Here is an 18,899-nt window from a genome sequence, read left to right as displayed (position 1 = left end):
ATATTATCGCTTGCACAGTGCTCCTTGGGATGTTTAAAGCTTGGGAAATCTTTTTGTATCCAAATCCGGCTTTAAACTTCTTCACAACAGTATCTCGGACCTGCCTGGTGTGTTCCTTGTTCTTCATGATGCTCTCTGCGCTTTTAACGGACCTCTGAGACTATCACAGTGCAGGTGCATTTATACGGAGACTTGATTACACACAGGTGGATTGTATTTATCATCATTAGTCATTTAGGTCAACATTGGATCATTCAGAGATCCTCACTGAACTTCTGGAGAGAGTTTGCTGCACTGAAAGTAAAGGGGCTGAATCATTTTGCATGCCCAATTTTTCAGTTTTTGATTTGTTAAAAAAAGTTTGAAATATCCAATAAATGTTGTTCCACTTCATGATTGTGTCCCACTTGTTGTTGATTCTTCACAAAAAAATACAGTTTTATATCTTTATGTTTGAAGCCTGAAATGTGGCAAAAGGTCGCAAAGTTCAAGGGGGCCGAATACTTTCGCAAGGCACTGTAATTGAGTATGACAGCTGAGTGCAATTCAAATCAAACGTTATGTCGCATGCACGTGTTTAGAAGATGTTATTGCAGGTGTAGCGAAATGCTTGTTTCTCTATCGCCGACAGTGCAGTAATCTAACAATTTCACAACAATGCACACAAATCTAAAGTAAGGAAATGGAATCAAGAATAAAAAAATATTTTGACGGGCAATGTCAGAGCAGCATAGACTAAGATACAGTAGAATAGGATAGAATAATGTATGTACATGAGTAATGAGATGAGTAATGCAAAATATGTAAACATTATTGAAGTGACTAGTGCTCCATTGCATGTAATATAGCAGGAGGGTCCACCCATGAAGACACACAGACAGACTCCTTAGCTGAGCTTTGAAGACAGAAGTCCTCCAGAAGAGAACTTTATTGGAGAGGAAAGAGACTACAAAGCCAGCTGGTGAAGGAGGGAGGGCAATGGGAAAATAAAGCCCTCTCTGCACAACACACTCATTGTCATTCCATGCATATTCTCACTCAGTGTCTGTGGCTTAACGAGAGCCTAAGTGGCCATGAGGGTGATTTGAGAGAAAGCCTCCTACGCCACGGCCAGTTGAGGGCGTACGTAGTGGGACTCCCAGATCCAGGCCAATCCATACACCAATCCATGGAATGCCCCCTATGATGAGCAATCCCACTGAGTGATGCAATACCCTCTCAATGTAAGGGGAACTCCCACTGTGACTCAACTGTGGGGCTTAACTGGGACACAGCAGGATGACAGAGATAAATTACATGCAAGACAAATTGCATAAAAATGCATTGGGATTTGACTAAGTCAAAGTCTGGATCCTTCAACAAGTTCTTATAAACAGTAATAGTGATTACACAGACGTTTCCAGGACAGAATCCCTTTTACAGCGCTGTTATAATATGCCATTTTCTCTGAGACAGTGACACAGTACCGGCATTTCCTCGAGTGGTGTGGTTCATTTGAGTCCACAACCTTTCGAAACGTGCTGACCGTTTGGGTCCGGCAGATCACAGAACGATGAGCATCAAATAACTAACCGGGATCCTGTGGGAGGTGGAGGGCTGAGCTCGACTGACCACACAGACTGCTGGAGAGGTTTACAGGAAAAGCTAGAGAATGAGTAGAGCTGCTGTCCCTCTCCTTGTTCGGGCGGCGTTCGAAGTCACCGGTCTTCTAGCCATCGCCGCTCCACTTTTCATTTTCTATTTGTTTTGTCTTGGTTTTCCGCACACCTGGTTCACATTCCCTCATCTGACTAAATGTATATTACCCTCTATTCCCCCCATGTCTGTGTGTGGAATATTTTGTTTGTTACGTGTGGTTCGCATCAGGCTGGTTTGCGCCGGGTATGTGTTTGACGCGTGTGTTTTGTTTATTGTACCGTGGGCATTATCGCTGTTTTCCTTGGGCATGAATAAAGTGCGCCTGTTATCACCCATCTCTGCTCTCCTGCACCTGACTTACCTTCAACCAGTTGCGCACATCGTGACAGCTGCTTTATAAAAAAAACAGAGCTCCAGAAGGCTCTCTCTCACACTGAGCTGAGGAATGGAAAGCAGAAGGACACAGAAGCCTGATAACCACTTGATAACCTGGTTGTGGTATCCATAGATGTAGATACTGTACTAAAGAGTACATATGTGTGTCTATCAATAGCTCAAAGCACAGTATGTACTAAGGCAGAAGCCATACTCACAAAGATATTGCAATGTATCACACAATGCATCAAACATGCAAGCGCCCTTGTCAACACCTTTTGTAGGCATAAAAGCAAGTGAGCTTTTCATAAATTCATTCTGCCATGCTCACTCAAGGTCCCAAGTGTTGTAAAAGATGAGTGGTTAATTGCTGGTCCTTTATGATCAGCATGGCATACCGATGATGTCATATAAGAAATTAACATGCAACGTGTGTTATCTTAATTTGATCTCTTGTTGCAGAGAATGTGGAATGCAAACTTGTACTGTTTGAGGTTTAAAAAGGCTTACAAAAGTTTGTAATTTCCACTTAACAATTTCAAACTTGATTTGCCCTAACAAAAAATGCATCAACACCTACAAAAATGCCCATTAATTATAATCATTCACATTTCCTGTTGCTGCAGGATTCATTTTCCTACTGTGAGAAACAGGTCAAATTAAGATAATACATCTGTACATACATATTGCATAAAATAACAGTCAACATACATTCTATAGTACACAAACACATAGGCTGATTTAACAATCCCATACACAGAGCAGACAATTGCTTTTTTGTGTGCAAAAGGTCTTATGGAAGTATACAATCGTGAGGATACAAAAATCATCTCACTGCAAACAATGCATCCTACATACACCCGCTGGTTTGGGCTCACTCCTATCCATCACCTCCCTCCTTCGCAATCTGATTCTGTGTCATTTGCATGAGTCTTTCTGATTGGCTGCTTTGAATTCACTCAAAGAGACACTCCACTCTCCTGATTGGATGAGAGCAGGAGGGGGCATGGAATCTCTGATTGAAAAAGACCATAAATAGCGTGCACAGGCAACCAGACATACATAGATGCAACAGCCAGCTACTCTCAGTGATTTACTACTACAACCTACCACACTGTCCCTGTTCACTGAATAACTCCAGCAGCAGAGTCCAACTTCTCCATCATCGCTAAAGGTTCAAGGAGAGTTATTTTGTAAAAATAGCAGAATTGGAAGAGAGAGAGCCAGTGTTAGAGGAAGTGTGTCAGAGGAAGTCATCATGTCTCTAGAAGTGAAGGAGAAGACTGAGGTGCGTCTGGTGTTCCTGGGGGCGGCTGGCGTGGGAAAGACGGCCCTGATCAGCCGCTTCCTCCAGGACACATTCGAACCCAAGCACCGGCGCACCGTGGAGGAACTGCACAGCAAGGAGTTTGACATCGGAGGGGCCAAGGTCACCATCCACATCATGGACACCAGCGGCAGCTACTCCTTCCCAGCCATGAGGAAGCTCTGCATTCAGAACAGCGACGCGTTCGCCCTTGTGTACGCCATCAATGACCCGGACTCCCTGGAGGCTGTCAAGAGCCTGCGAGATGAGATCCTGGCGGTCAAAGAAGACAAGTTCACACCCATCGTGGTGGTCGGCAACAAGACGGACCGGCAGGGCGAGCGGACGGTGTCCAGCGAAGACGTGCTGTCCACTGTTGAGCTGGACTGGAACAACAGCTTCTTGGAGACGTCTGCCAAGGAGAACAACAACGTACTGGAGGTGTTCAGGGAGCTGCTGCAACAAGCCAACCTGCCCAGCCGGCTGAGCCCCGCACTGAGACGACGCAGGGAGACCTTCCCCAAAGACGACAACAAACGGCCCCCCATGAACAAGACCAACAGCTGTCTCATTTCCTAAGGCAGAGGGGCTGGAGGGGTCTGACAGACAGACAAAGACAGACAGGGGACAGAGAGGCTGAGGATGGGGACCCGAAGCTGGGTCAGTGTTACAGACAAACACAGTGGTGTTGAATGTGCTACTACTGCTGCTGCTATAGACCGTGCTGCTGAGTTGGAGTCTGACGGCTTCAATTCCCTGTAAGCCTCCTCATCTAACCATCCTAAGTATCTCCACCACAGCATTTCCACTGAAGAGGAAAGGAACACTGACTGTTAAAGGGGAAGCGGAACTAATGACGTCACACAGGTGCGGGACATTGATAAAGCTGAAACTAAATGAAAGAAGTGCAAGAACACTGAATGTCCTGAATGTGGTGGTGTCATTGTTAAAAATATACTGTGACAGTGCAAAAGTGGCAATGAGCTTACTTTGTCAAGTTTTCAATCTGTCCTACTATGTTACTGTTGTGTTTGCCTTTTGTAAGTGTCGACGGTGTTCACTTGCAATAACTGTGAAGATAGACAGTTGTGGCTCATTGGGAAAAGGCTGAATTTGGACAATGTGTCATGAGAGCTTTTTTATTCATCAAGTGAAGTTTCTTTGCGATAAATCTTTATTTTGCTTGTCATGGCAACAAAGCATAGTAGGTGAAAGCACCAATTTGTAAGTTGCTCTGGATAAGAGCGTCTGCTAAATGACTTAAATGTAAATGTAAATGTTCTGAATCAATTCTGGTTGCGTTCCTCATTCTATAATACCAATTTGTTGTTTGGCAATATTCATATGCACTTAGGAGTTATTTTGCACAGATATCATTATTTATTAAACAACGTACAAAATGTGTTCAAATATAAATGATATAGAGTGTATTGTTTTTCTATGAAAATTTGAAGTACATGTTAATGATTAAATCATGTTTAGTCACCAAAACAGTATAACAAATACGTTATGGCTTTATTACTTGTTGTATATATATTGTCTATTCATGATAAATAAAATATTATTATATATCAAAGTATTAGTCATGGTCATTTTCTGTGGACTCATTTTGGCAGGTGCTTACTGGAAAAGAAAGTGCAATAAACTAATGGCCAAGTAATAACACATCTGGTATGAGGTGTGACAAGGACCTATTTATCATGCAAACATCAAATCTCTTTACCCAAGTCAAAGCTCAACAAGCCAGAGACTGTATAACAGACTAGCCCAGAGATGATATTTAGAACAATTTACAAAGCAATACCCCCAAAAATCTGTCCATTTCCAGTATGATTGCAGCAGAGACCTGGCCAAGCTCTGGAATAAATCAAAAGAACACAAACAAGCATACAATCAACAAGACACAAATGTGGTTATGCTGACAAAATCAGCTTCAGTACCAGGGGTGTAGAATCATCCCAAAACATCATACCAGTATCACAAATCCACTTCCTCAAAAATCATCAACAAGTATCCTACCTCTTCAAGCATGGGGTAGCCTAGTGGTTAGAGCGTTGGACTAGTAACCGAAAGGTTGCAAGTTCAAATCCCCCGGCTGACAAGGTACAAAAAATCTGTCGTTCTGCCCCTGAACAGGCAGTTAACCCACTGTTCCTAGGCCGTCATTGAAAATAAGAATTTGTTCTTAACTGACTTGCCTAGTAAAATAAAGGTAAAATTTTAAAATAATTTTTTAAAAAAAATCTTCACCATCCTACCCATGCTAGATTACGGAGACGCAATTTGTAGATCGGCAGGTAAGGGTGATATCGAGTGGCTAGATGTTCTTTACCATTCGGCTATGAGATTTGCCACCAATGCTCCTTATAGGACACATCACCACACTCTATACTCCTCTGTAAACTGGTTCTCTGTATACCAGTCACAATAACCACTGGTTGATGCTTATTTATAAAACCCTGTTAGGCCTCACTCCCCCCTATCTGAAATATCTACTGCAGCCCTCATCCTCCATATACAACACCAGTTCTGCCAGTCACATTCTGCTAAAGGTTCCCAAAGCACACACATCCCTGGGTCGCTCCTCTTTTCAGTTCGCTGCAGCTAGTGACTGGAACGAGCTGCAAAAATCACTCAAACTGGACAGTTTTATCTCCATCTCTTCATTCAAAGACTCAATCATGGACACTCTTACTGACAGTTGTGGCTGCTTTGTGTGATGTATTGTTGTCTCTACCTTCTTGCTCCTTGTGCTGTTGTCTGTGTCCAATAATGTTTGTACCTTGTTTTGTGCTGTTGCCATGTGTTGCTACCATGATGTTGTCGTCATGTTGTGTTGCTACCATGCTATGTTGTCTTAGGACTCTCTTTATGTAGTGTCTCTTGTCGTGATGTGTGTTTGGTCCTATATTATATTTTCAATCCCAGCCCCTGTCCCCGCAGGAGGCCTTTTGCCTTTTGGTAGGCCATCATTGTTAATAAGAATAATAAAATGTTAAAATGTTACAGTAAGTTGTCTCACATTACCCTCTAGTGGTAGGCCTATATGTTTTTGACATTGCTTGTCTGTCACACAACGCACCTTGAAATCTATGGGGAAACCTGTTAGTAAATACAAAACCTGGCCAGAGCAGAAATAAAATACTAGGGAACCTCTCACTGTGCCAGACAAAACACCATTGTTTGTGCTGCTCGGCAGGATGTCAACTTGTTCCTCCAATGCCCAGATCATTGACATGGCTAGTAACAGAAAACATTCTGCAGGGAATCATGTATAGGGTCCATATGAAAAGAGTGTGAAATTCACACATAAGGATCTACTTTCCTGATCAATGCATCGTTAACCTGACACTGCCACAAATAATGTCAGTTATATAATATGGTTGCATAGACATTTCAGATTTAGCATATGACTTCCTGTAGCGATCTATATCAACAATTACCTGCAGATAATGTTTCCATAGTAACAATCAGAATCCAGTATAAGTGTACTTAATGAAAGTTAAGACTGTAACAACTGTGCTCTAGTGATAATTCTAATATATAGTACTGTGCACACACATGCACACAGAAATATGTTTCCCCTTTCCAGCCACACACAGAGACATGGTGCATTGTTTCCCTCTGCCCAGATGAGGAAGTGACCTATGATCTGTGACACTCTAGTTCCTCTTTGAGTCCTGTTTAAACACACAGCTATCAATGCACCAGCTGGTTCACACTCACCACCGCGCACCGACAGAGACCCACACTCAGGTGCGTACCACTCTCTCCGGGGTTGGAAGGGCTTCCGTTTACCATCTTAAAAAACTTAAAGAAGAATGTACAATTTATGTTATAGGCGATGGTCTAACTTACAGCTTCTAAATATTATGCATGCAAATTATTTTCTGTGATCCATAAGGCCAACATCAGAAGTCAGCACTTCTAGTTAAAATATATTCTGTTACTAGTCTATAATGTCTTTATCATACCTTTTTACAGTTCTTAGGAGTGGTGGTGAAGAATTTTAGCATGTGCATCCTTACCAATGCCTCCACTGCATGGGATAAAAATGTTCTAGTCCGTCTCTGCCCCTCGACTTGGTCAAAGCTCCTCAGTGATGAGTAGAAACCTGAGAAGTTTGGAACAAGTAAAGGGTCCCTGACTTCATCTGAAGAAGTTGTCTCACTGTACTGTCCACTCACTGCATTAGGTAGCTATACTACAACAACACAAACCAGAAGTAATGTTCTCTGATCAAAGCGTAGATAAAACTCAATGGTATTTTCCCCTGATCAAGTATAACAACTGATTGTACGATGGTCAAATAATTGTGTAACTACAAATCAATAGTTCTGGGATCTGATGAAGGTTGACCTGAATAATGTGAATGGTTCATTTTAACAGAAGAGTAAATTGATTGTTAAGACTAGAGATACTAGAATTCTCCAGAATAAAATGTATCTGGTTACATTATTAAACACATAACAATTTTGTTCACCAATAAAAAGTCTGGCAAAAACAAACGAAGCCAAAGGTTTATTTTAACATACAAAAAATTGGATGCAGACACCAATTATTTGATTAAATCATAAACTCACAAATAGGCTACATCAAGATCAGACAATGAGAGTGAAGTAACAAATCAATGTGCTATCGGAAGACATGGATATGAGTTGGCATAGCAACAGCTATTTCTCTCCAAGGACCTTTACTCATGTCTGTACCACACACAGGTATAGTTAGCGGTTTACAATTAGCACATCCTACAGGATAACAAAGGAACGAATGTCAACAACAAAAGTAACAAAGAAAGGTAAAGAGAAAGTTCTGCCGAACGGAATGCAACACATTTGTAGACTTTGCTGTACCAGAGACATAGGCACAAGCATTAAGAGCGGGTTTTCTTCACATACATTATGCATTTGCCTCAGAAACATATCTCCCCGAGCTTAAAGCTCCAACAGAGGGTTCAGACACGACTTCCCTTGAACATCAGTTTGACTATTAGTCCACATCTTTTCATAGGGGACACTAAATGGCATCATGACAGATCTCAGTCCTCCTGATCAGCAAGTTGACACCACAATTCCATTCATCATACGGTAAAGTGTCACGATTACAATTTATATATTCAAAACCATGACCTCAGCATGGACACATAATGCATATATTGTCAGTCATTCTGAATACCGATGAGGAGCAACAAGACTATATAGGAAAGTCTACTTCAGAGTCAGGGTGTCATATCCCCCTTTAATATAAAAGGTTATATCCATTCAGATATCCAGCTGATGTTATAGTTTGCCCAACGATCTGTGGCAATCATGACATTTGTTAGTTACACAGAGAATAGTTGACTGACTGGACCAATACAGTAACAATGACTAGGACAGTGTTTGGGATTCAAACATGGTGGGTCAAAATGTCCTAATGTGTGGCCTAATGTGTGGTGGTAGACAATACATGTGGTCTTATTAGATGTATTTGGTGAGTCAGCCTGAATTCACAAGGCTTAGGTGTCACACACAACTGGTTGGGAGCTGCTGTACTAGGGTTCCTTTAGCTTTGTTCTCAGTAGGTTTTGCATTAACACACCTGCATCTAAATGCAAAGCAGTCACAGTGCTCGGTAGGCCTGGAGGGCCAGGGGTGTTGGGGGAAATGATTCAAGCAATAAGTGATGTTATTGGGGAGATACTTAAACAGAGTGAAATACGGTCACCCTCCTTCATAACGGAGAACTGAAGAAAAAGCCATCATTAGATATGTTGACAGTGGCTAGACCAGAGGTGCGCAATCATTTTGGCTCGAGGGCCACATTGGGATTTCAACATTTATCAGAAGGCGGCACAGATTTTTTCCAAAAGCAATTTGTGGGCCAGAAAAAGGGCAGTTGTTTGAAAAAATATCGGTCCATTATAATATCTACATACTTTCTATATAGCTTCAGACGCTCAAGAGTGGCCTGGAGTTTTTTGACCCAAAATAATTTCCGCCCCACCCCCCCCAAAAATACATATATCTTTTGCCCACCCCTGGGCTAGACAAGGAAAGCTAGTTTTCATCGTAACATTCACCCTACACCTTTTACTCAGGTGGGAAAAACAGTGAACAGTGAACCAACAAAATAACAAATCCCTTCATATCTAGAAGCATGGAGGAATTAAAAAAGACATGAAACTACCATGGAGGTGAGGTACAGTAATTCATGCATTGCTGGTTTGCCAGACCATAGCATAGTAAGGCAAAACAAATAAAAAGACCTGACAACAAATACGCACGTTAAATCAACCTTTTAGTATTGCTTAACTTTTTGTTTCTTTTATCACTTTTATTGAGCAACTCCATGTTGTGTTTTGGGCACTAAAAGCTGATGAAAATACATTTTATTGGTTTGTAAGAGGGGATAGTCATCTGAACAAGGCTGTGTGTGAAGGTGCAGACAACAGGAACAGTATGCACTTCTAGCACTGTGGAGAGAGGAGGGGACCATAGCATGTATACCACCAGCCTTTCTCCGAACAGCTCACCTCCAGCACAGACTCAACCCTATGTCTCTGGCCTAGTCGTCCACCGTGATGTTGCGGAATAGGTAGGCCATGGACTCCCCATTGTGGATGCGTCGGATGGCCTCGGCCAGGATCATACTGACGTCCACTGTCTTGATCTTGGGACACTGGAGCTTCTGTACCTCGTGAGGGACGGTGTTAGTCACCACCACCTGGGGGCAGACAGGCAGGGAACAGAGGAGGAAATACCATAATGAAGGTTGGCCGTGTGCAGTAGATCACCTGCTGGGTGTCCGCGAACAGTGTTGATATTACATGTAGAATCGCTTGGCGATAGGACGGCCGGGCCACCTGCTGCTTTCAACCGTTCGTCGGCGTGGTCTATTTTGTCTCATTCCCAGACTGAACTGTGCCTGACTACCGTATCTTATAACAGCCTTTATACAGGCGATGAAACATCCTGCGAATCAAGTTGCAACACCTTGCACACAGGTGGTACATAGAAAGTGTTGGCACTGCCTTTCTGTTGTAAAGTGATTGAAAAGCTTTTAGGATGAGGAACTGAGCACTTCCCCATTCAAGATGTAGTGATAAATTCAGAACACAGGGCTGCTGTTCCAGATGTAGGATCTTAATTTGATCACACTGTTGCAGGAAATGTAATGCAGGAAATCTAAAACTTGTAGTGTATTTGAAGTTTAAAAAGGTTTCTGAAGTTTGTCATTTCCACTTGATTTTCCCTCATGAAACATGTATCAACCCCTACAAAAACATCTATTAATTACAATCCACATAATAATTCACATTTCCTGTTGTGCAGGATTATTTTCCTGCTGTAGCAGACGGCCTGAAATGAAGATCCTACATCTGTATCTCACCTCGTCGATGGCGGACTCCTCAATAAGACGGGGGGCATCGGCAGACAGCAGCCCATGTGTAGCCATGATGTAGATCTTATAAGCTCCTCTCTCCTTCAGAATCTCAGCTGCTGCCACAAAGTCCTCCACGTCGTCGATGATGTCATCCTGGGAAAGAACGGCAACCACGGAATTGGAAATGATGTACGCCTGTAGTTCCTTCATCCATAATCTAATTATGTCATATTCTGTTATTAAATACAATGTGGCAAAATGTTGCAAATTCATTTCAAGTGGCTCATTATAGCACAGGCCTTCCAGGACAAAACCACAAATGGCCCAAACAAATGGGCACATTTCTTACAACAATGATGGCGATTCTTCCACCGACATCTCCTACAACAGTGATCGGGGGCTTCTCCTTGGCCATCATTACTGAAAAGGAAGAATGAACTGGTCACTGCTAGTCATCAGATACAGTATCCATAGGCATAAATAGTAAAACTAGTGAGGATACATCTCAGCGTAGATTGGGTAAAATCACTGGTATGATGCTGTATTCTTCAATTAATAGTTGATGTTCCATGCAATTCCCCCCCTTCTGGGTAACTGACTAACATTCTCACTTCAAAATTAGATGTAATTGGGAAATTAGATAAATCTTGTCAATTGTCCCAAATATACCCTTATAGATTTAAATGGAATGCCAAACTCATTCCAGCACAAGGATAATCAAAATGACAGGCTTTTTGCCCAGCATACCCAATCAGACACTGATATTACAGTTCCTCCACAACACACTGTCTGCACAGAGCTCAGTGCAGACATTTGGCAACAGTTTGCATATAGCAATATGCACAACCTAATCTTGTCGTTAATCCATCAAAAACGATAGAGGCAGACAAGCACTGATGAGGTAATCACACGCTTACTAATGTTCCAGGTTTGTCTTATTGAACACCACTGTTGTCAGTCAATGGGGGAAGCGCACAATCAGCGGATGGACAATCAGCCAGCCAGAGTGGGGAAGCTGATTGTGGGAGTGGAAGCTAGAGATGAGCAGGGAACACAGGTTCATGCCAGGAACACATTCCTTCCTGGAACACATGCCTTCCTTACAGGGGACCACACACAAGCAATAATAAGCACTGGAACATTTCAGCTTTTCAAAATGCATCAATATCACCACTAGGTCTTAAAACCTTCTGTAGTCTTAAAGAGGTACTACCTAGAATGATTTCAGGTAGAATATAGAAATTAATCAAAACTATCTAGTAAAAACTATAGTTAGGCCTACACATATGTTAGAGATAAACTTGTCTTGGATATATGTGAGGCAAGAGTTGAAAAGCCTGAAGATCTCAGCAATCCTCTCAATGAAGCTAGAAGCCAGCATTGCTGAGCTAAGGAATACATATGCTATAATACAACTAATATGTGATAGTCATGGTCTGAGGTTATAAGCAGGTTTCATATTCACACCCAAACCAGTAGATGTGTTGTTATCGACATTTAGGGTCCACATTTAGGATTTATAGTTATTTAAATGTGGAAAGGCCCAAGGTGTGTGACACAGCAGCCCACTGGTTTGTATGGGCAGCAGGGAAGAGGGTGAATACAACATAACCCTGACCTGACCTACTGTGGTGTACTGTACTGTGTGTTCAGCAGCACACACAAGAACAACATGTTGCCACCCACCCAAAAATCTGGATCTTTGCTTTAGATTCTGAAAAAAAGGATTATCTTGTTTCCTCTTCCTATCATGATGTATTAGGCCTATATATCAACGGCATGCTTAATTAGTATTCAAAACATGCATTTCTGAAGGCCAGGTGTTAATCAGACTCCTTCGGGCGAGGCTTCAATAGGGAAGCATGATGTGTTGATTGGCAAGATGAGTCCGGATGAAAATAAAAACATGAATCTGGGAGAAATGGTTCCATTTGTCAGATGATTGAAGAGAGTCTCACAAAGCAACTAACGGAGGGCTTTCAGGCCATCTTGCAGAACAGTCTGAAGTCTCTGCCTCTGACACCGGCACACTGCTGGAGACCTGACTGTGGATCAAGGAAGACATTGATCCATTCCTGATGAGGATCTCATCTACAGTATGCAGCGAGGGTACATAGGCGTCAGTACACCCACTATGGATCTGTAGCGCTGGACCACATCAACTAACTGATCCAGATCATTTGTAATTGGTCCATTGATTGTCTTTGTTATGCTTTCCTCAATCACAACTGAGGACCTTGCACTTAAGACTGTTTGCTGGCAAGATGATTCGAAAACCCTTGATCACTACATGCACGCATTTAGGAACCATTTGGAGAGGAACCATTTGGTGGTCAAAAGGGAATTAAGTTTACGGTCGTACTTGGGAGCTCTATGCCTGGGAACGGAGCTTGTTGTTTGCTGCCAGCTATTATCAACAAATAAACACCACGTTAACACACATCCACAGAGACTGGACATAACAGACTACGAAGACATGAAGCCAGGACTGGGAAAATCCTCTTACATGAAGCAAAATCTTTAAAGCTAACCTGTGAAGAATCCAAAACCATTCCTCTAAGCTTATTCATTCAAGAAATGTGTAGGACAGTTTGCAACTGACCCAGGCTTACAATAAGAGGATTTTTAAAGTCAAGGATAATAAATTAAGTAAATAATACAAATATTATTACAAACACTAAAGCTGAAGGGGGACACAGCCAGTTGGCATAATAAATACTCTGGAGTCATTTGCCAATGACACAAAGCCCAGACAGAAAGTCTGACCATGTTGTCAGACCCGACTGTTTTAACAGCCTTACCGCAAATGTACTGAGAAAATGAGACATCTCTAATATCAAGTTACTGTCATTCTCTCAAAATGAAAAACTAAATGTATGTTCTCTTATTCAAAATGTCATTTTTATACATGCAAACCATTCTAAAACGATTTGGTATGAATGCCTTTACATTTTAGGGAGGCTAAGGTCGCAACATTAGTAGAGGCAGTGTATGTGTGGAATTAGAACGTGCAGTAAATAGGCTACACAATTCAAGATCCTTAAAAAATAATGTCAGGTGTTAAAATGGTTATAGCAGAATCGTCACTTATGAAGCGGTTAGTGCTGACATTAAATCCATATGATGAGGATTGTGCAATGGATATTTTGGGGGTTTGAAATAATTATTCAAATAATTCAGAGACTTGAACATTTCACACTACACTTAACATATTTTTGGATGCAACCATTGACGAGTACAGGCATCTATGCATCCATCTATATCTTACAGACACAGCCTGACCAACACTAAAGAATTGGGGAAGCTACAGACAAAGATACAGTTTCAATTTGATCTGATGGCAGACTGACTACAACTACACCTGGCTAGTTACCAATCTATAAGCTATATAGGGCTTCTAGAGAGGTCTTACAAGGCAACTCCAGCCCAGGGTGTCCTGAGGTGTTACGGACACAGGGGGGAGAGTGTCGTCCATCCGCCATGTCAGACTCTGAACACTGAGCCTCGCCATGCATCACTGCCAGGCCCAAACGCAGTCGCTCTGCATAGGACTGAGCTCTGAAAGACAACAGCAAGAAAACACCGGAGAAATGCAGACACCCTTTTACATTATGTACATTAGATGATCACACTCCAGGCCTCCATAACTAAATAATATGTTACCTCTTAGCAGCAGACGGTGACTTTGCAACAATAATGGCGTTTCTGTAATCTGGGACCTGAAGGGAAGTGAGAGGAGCCCACATTTGACATTGAATAGGCTGCTGTGTGTAGTTTACTATCTTACAACTTTACTACCAGGCATGGCACATGAGCTACAGTGAGATGGTTACCTCCTCCTGGATGTACTGAAGCAGGAAGGGGGAGGCACGCAGGTTGTCCACTGGAAAACTGAAGAAGCCCTGAATCTCCTTCTGATGTAAGTCCATGGTGATGATGTGAGTTAAACCTGGAAGGAGAAAGAGAGAGGATGAGAAAAGAGACTGAAGAAACAGCAGACTGCTTTTTGAGAAACCAGCCACAGAGGCAAGTTTAAAGGGAAATGTAAAACATTTTCCACTTCAAATTCTTCTCCAGCACAACCCCAACATCAACACATGTGAAAATGGCACGTTTCTGTTTTGTAGTAAAAAATATAGGTGGATAAGTGCTTCCAATGACATCATCAACCAATTAGTAGACAATTAGAAGTCAATCCCTACTCATTATTGGTTAAAATCACGTGATGCACACCGCTGACGTCATTGGAAACACTTATCTTCCTCTATATTTTTTTTCCACAAAACAAAAAAATGTGCCATTTTCACATATGTTGATGTTGGGGTGGAGCTGAAGATTACAAATATGAAGTTGAAAAATGTATACATTTTCCTTTAACACAGATGGTCAAGGGCAATGTAAACAGTAAACTGTTAACACTTGCAAACAGGCTGTAATTACCTGCTTTGGCTAGCATGGAAGCCAGCAGCTTGCACACTATGGAACCTCTTTTTCTCATCTTGCACTGCTTGCTGTAGGGGAAATAGGGAATGACCCCAATTATGTTCTTTGCACAGGAGGTCTTAAGGGCGTAGGCCATGACCAGCAGCTCCATGATGGCCGTGTTGACATCTCTGGTTAAAACAAGGGAAAAGTGTCAATAACAAATAATGGTCACATTTATGGTGCGGTCAGTGCAAACTTATGCTGAGCAACTCTCCAGCAGAGGGCAACAGCATATGCTCAGTACAGCTTGTGCACGCCAAGTCAGATGACAGATAAGAGGATGGCTATTAATAACACTGGTAGCTATTCATATTATGGTAGATGAGCTTGTGCCTGATTTATAGTGTGTCAATCAAACAGGTAGGAATATGGGTAATGCAACCTAACACGTGATATGACTGTGTGAATACCCCTCCTACAACATAGATTGATATGCATAGTCCTAAAGGCTGCACCACATTACACACACAGTATAGGTGTGTGTGTGTCCTAGAACAGAAGTGTGGAGGAGATTATATATTTCAGTCTACTCACCTGGGTATGGTCTGGATGATGAAGATAGTTTGGCCGCGAACAGATTCCTTCACGTCTACTCTGGTCTCTATCAAGGGTCACATAAAGTTGAATCAACAGCAAGTGTGGGTAAAATGCTAACTTTACACTTACAGCTCCCCAAATGTGCCTAGACTTGTTTATGTCAACTAGGGCATAACACTCAGTTCAGGCATAATTATCAAGCCATTGTAAATATTCATCTGTAACATGTCATGTTTTCCAAAAGAGAAAAATGCTTTGTATCAGGCCAAACAAATAAGTTGTCCTTTGTATTAGCAGAGTAGGCAGAGTGACTGGGTTTCAACTAGGAGTTGGAACTGATTCAGGGAACAGAACCAATTTTTTTTTTTGAGGAACAGAATCGGGAACGAACGTGATCTATACTGTTCCGGAACAGAACAGTTATTTTAAAAGTATGGGAACATAATTTTATGTTCCAGGCATTTTTTTCCAGTCACACAAAAAAATGCAACAAAGTGCCTATGCAAATCCCTTCCTCTCTCGCTCTCAATTTCAGTACCATCTCGCACCCTACACTGTCCAATCCATGCCCCCTACACTGTCCAATCCATGTAAATAGCTATCCGCACTAATTGGTGGTGATTTAATTTCAAACTAAATGTTTAAAAAACATCTTCAATTTCAGAGGTTTAAAAAGGAACAGAGAGGAATGATATAAAATGTTTTTGTGGGTTAGAAACGGTTCACAAATTAATTTTGCTGTTGGAATAGTGCAACAGAACGAAAAATAAAATGGATGGTTCTGTACATTCCCCCCCCCCCCCCCCATCTACACACAATATCCCGTAATGACAAAGTTTTTAAAAGTTTACAAATTTGTGCAAATTTATTACAAATAACAAACTGAAATATCACATTTACATAAGTATTGAGACCCTTTACTGAGTAATTTATTGAAGCACCTTTGGCAGCAATTACAGCCCTGAGTCTTCTTGGGTATGACGCTACAAGCATGGCACACCTGTATTTGGGCAGTTTCTCCCATTCTTCTCTGCAGGTCCTCTCAAGCTCTGTCAGGTTGGATGGGGAACGTTGCTACACAGCTACTTTCAGGTCTCTCCAGAGATGTTTGATCAGGTTCAAGTCCAGGCTCTGGCTGGGCCACTCAAGGACACTTGTCCCGAAGCCCCTCCTGCGTTGTATTGGCTTTGTGCTATGGGTCGTTGTTCTGTTGGAAGGTGAACCTTCACCCCTGTGGTTCCAGGTTTCCTCCAGACGTGACGCTTGGAATACAGGCCAAAGAGTTCAATCTTGGTTTCATCAGACCAGAGAATCTTGTTTCTCATGGTCAGAGTCTTTAGGTGCCTTTCGGCAAACTCCAAGCAGGCTGTCATGTGCCTTTTACTGAGTGGCTTCCGTCTGGCCACTCTACCATAAAGGCCTGATTGGTGGAGTGCTGCAGAGATGGTTGTCCTTCTGGAAGGTTCTCCCATCTCCACAGAGGAACTCTGGTGTTCTGTCAGAGTGACCATCGGGTTTTTGGTCACCTCCCTGACCAAGGCCCTTCAACCCGATTGCTCAGTTTGGCTGGGTGGCCAGCTCTATGTAAAGTCTTAGTGGTTCCAAACTTCTTCCATTTAAGAATGATGGAGGCCACTGTGTTCTTGGGGACCTTCAATGCTGCAGAAATGTTTTGGTACCCTTCCCCAGATCTGTACCTCGACACAATCCTGTCTCGGAGCTATACGACAATTCCTTCGACCTAATGGCTTGGTTTTTGCTCTGACATACACTGTCAACTGTGGGACCTTATATAGACAGGTGTATGCCATTCCATGTCTAATCAACTGAATCTACTACAGGTGGACTCCCATCAAGTTTTAGAAACATTTGAGTCTCATAGCAAAGGGTCTGAATACTTATGTAAATAAGTCATTTCATTTTCAAAATTGTAATACAGTTACAAACATTTCTAAAAACCTGTTTTTGCTTTGTCATTATGGGATATTGTGTGAAGATTGATGAGTTTGTTTTAAAAACAAAATCAATTTTAGAATATTGGCTGTAACGTAACAAAGTGAAGGGGTATGAATACTTTCCGAATGCACTGTATACCAGTGGAGGCTGCTGAGAGGAGGATGGCTCATGTTATTATTCCAATTATTATGAGCTGTCCTCCCCTCAGCAGCCTCCCCTGTTATATACATAATTAGTTTCAACTCACCTCTATTAGACTCTTGATAGACCACCGACTTGCCCAATTCAACTCCTAGTCTTCTGAAAAAACACACCAGACAAATCAGTACAAGAGGTATGACACTGTGATGTGTCTTATTCAGACAGGACAGAGGCCCTGCATGGAAACTGATCCCACTCTGACTAAGCCTGCTGTACCTCTATCATTTGAAACCCAAGCAAACAAGCAACAATGTGTCACATTGTAATTCAGAGACAGTGGGCCCACTACCTTGCATATCTAGACATGGGAAGAGTTCAGCTAGATCACAGGCACTCGCTCTCTGTTTCAATGTCACTAACGTTAATAAGAGACCGTCCCAGTTTCACACAGCCGAGACACCCACCATTGTCTCACGTTAAATCAGTTCCCTTAAGCCTCTGAATGTCATTGTCAACATCTAGCAAATGACCAACTCATAAACCCAATAGATTAACGACAGTCAGCAAGACCCTTGGCTAAATTCAAATGACTTCATCTGTGGCCATGCACCTGCATACACATTTTAGCGAGCTAGCTAGCAACATTATCTGGTTATCTATCTACCTATCATAACACATACATTTGGCTAGAACAATTAAATATACATACTCGGTTATCTTCTTGGCTAGTTCTGTACATGCTGCAGTAGAATTGGCAGAGAAGACCCGATAACCACTTTTTGCGACATTCATTCTGGCAGCTGGTTAGCTAGCTAGCACCTGTGTAAACCGCTGGCTAACGTTACCACACTTGCAGCTTGCTAGCAAGCTAAGCTAACTGTTAGGTAGTCATACGAAGAAAGATACAAAAACGTGCGACGTTAATGTTAAAATGCACTTTGTTATTTTTAGACCTTATTAAATCCAGTATAAATATAATCTCCCAAGATAGTTATGCTCGTTGAGTGAAATAAATTGCTTGCGGCTAGCTCCTCTTTAGGTTGTTGTCTGTCTGTCTGGCTGGCTGTCTGTCTGGCTGTCTGGCTGTGCAAGAGAT

General features: G+C 42.0%; 2 protein-coding genes and 1 long non-coding RNA gene across 5 annotated transcripts; 2 read left to right on the top strand and 1 right to left on the bottom strand.

The window, feature by feature from the left end:
* Positions 1–3,091: 3,091 nt before the first annotated feature.
* LOC115103643 (ras-related protein Rap-2a-like) lies at positions 3,092–4,886 on the top strand. The gene has a single exon (XM_029624487.2). The coding sequence runs from the start codon at positions 3,272–3,274 to the stop codon at positions 3,896–3,898; it is 627 nt and encodes a 208-aa protein (XP_029480347.1). The 5' UTR covers positions 3,092–3,271; the 3' UTR covers positions 3,899–4,886.
* Positions 4,887–6,985: 2,099 nt separating this feature from the next.
* LOC115104298 (uncharacterized) lies at positions 6,986–10,956 on the top strand. Its single transcript, XR_003859708.2, has 2 exons — positions 6,986–7,075; positions 10,633–10,956. It is a non-coding gene; the product is annotated as an uncharacterized LOC115104298 (long non-coding RNA).
* LOC115104297 (phosphoribosyl pyrophosphate synthase-associated protein 1-like) lies at positions 7,826–18,899 on the bottom strand. 3 transcript variants are annotated; one of them, XM_029625681.2, is made up of 11 exons: positions 18,513–18,899; positions 17,910–17,962; positions 15,704–15,770; positions 15,125–15,195; positions 14,518–14,633; positions 14,348–14,403; positions 14,097–14,242; positions 13,047–13,091; positions 11,034–11,104; positions 10,691–10,837; positions 7,826–10,024 (listed from the first exon to the last, which is right to left on the bottom strand). In XM_029625681.2, the coding sequence occupies exons 1-11, from the start codon at positions 18,593–18,595 to the stop codon at positions 9,866–9,868; spliced, it is 1,014 nt and encodes a 337-aa protein (XP_029481541.1). In that variant the 5' UTR covers positions 18,596–18,899; the 3' UTR covers positions 7,826–9,865. The 3 variants fall into 3 exon arrangements, with proteins under 3 accessions (XP_029481541.1, XP_029481538.1, XP_029481539.1); XM_029625678.2 differs by having other exon boundaries at positions 15,125–15,297; positions 18,513–18,898; XM_029625679.2 differs by lacking the exon at positions 13,047–13,091 and having other exon boundaries at positions 15,125–15,297; positions 18,513–18,898.

The sequence above is a fragment of the Oncorhynchus nerka genome, linkage group LG21 (assembly GCF_034236695.1).
Source record: "Oncorhynchus nerka isolate Pitt River linkage group LG21, Oner_Uvic_2.0, whole genome shotgun sequence".
Lineage (NCBI taxonomy): Eukaryota > Metazoa > Chordata > Actinopteri > Salmoniformes > Salmonidae > Oncorhynchus > Oncorhynchus nerka.
Note: the sequence above shows the minus strand (reverse complement) of the source record. Positions and strands in the feature narration are given on the sequence as shown.

Excerpts from the sequence above, each read along its gene's own strand:
- LOC115104297 (XM_029625678.2), bottom strand. The coding sequence starts at position 18,595 with ATGAATGTCGCAAAAAGTGGTTATCGGGTCTTCTCTGCCAATTCTACT. Across the intron at positions 14,404-14,517 it reads TTCAGTACATCCAGGAGGAG|GTCCCAGATTACAGAAACGC; the intron begins GTAACCATCTCA and ends ACTTCCCTTCAG. Across the intron at positions 10,025-10,690 it reads AGGAGTCCGCCATCGACGAG|GTGGTGGTGACTAACACCGT; the intron begins GTGAGATACAGA and ends GTCTGCCCCCAG.
- LOC115103643 (XM_029624487.2), top strand. The coding sequence starts at position 3,272 with ATGTCTCTAGAAGTGAAGGAGAAGACTGAGGTGCGTCTGGTGTTCCTG.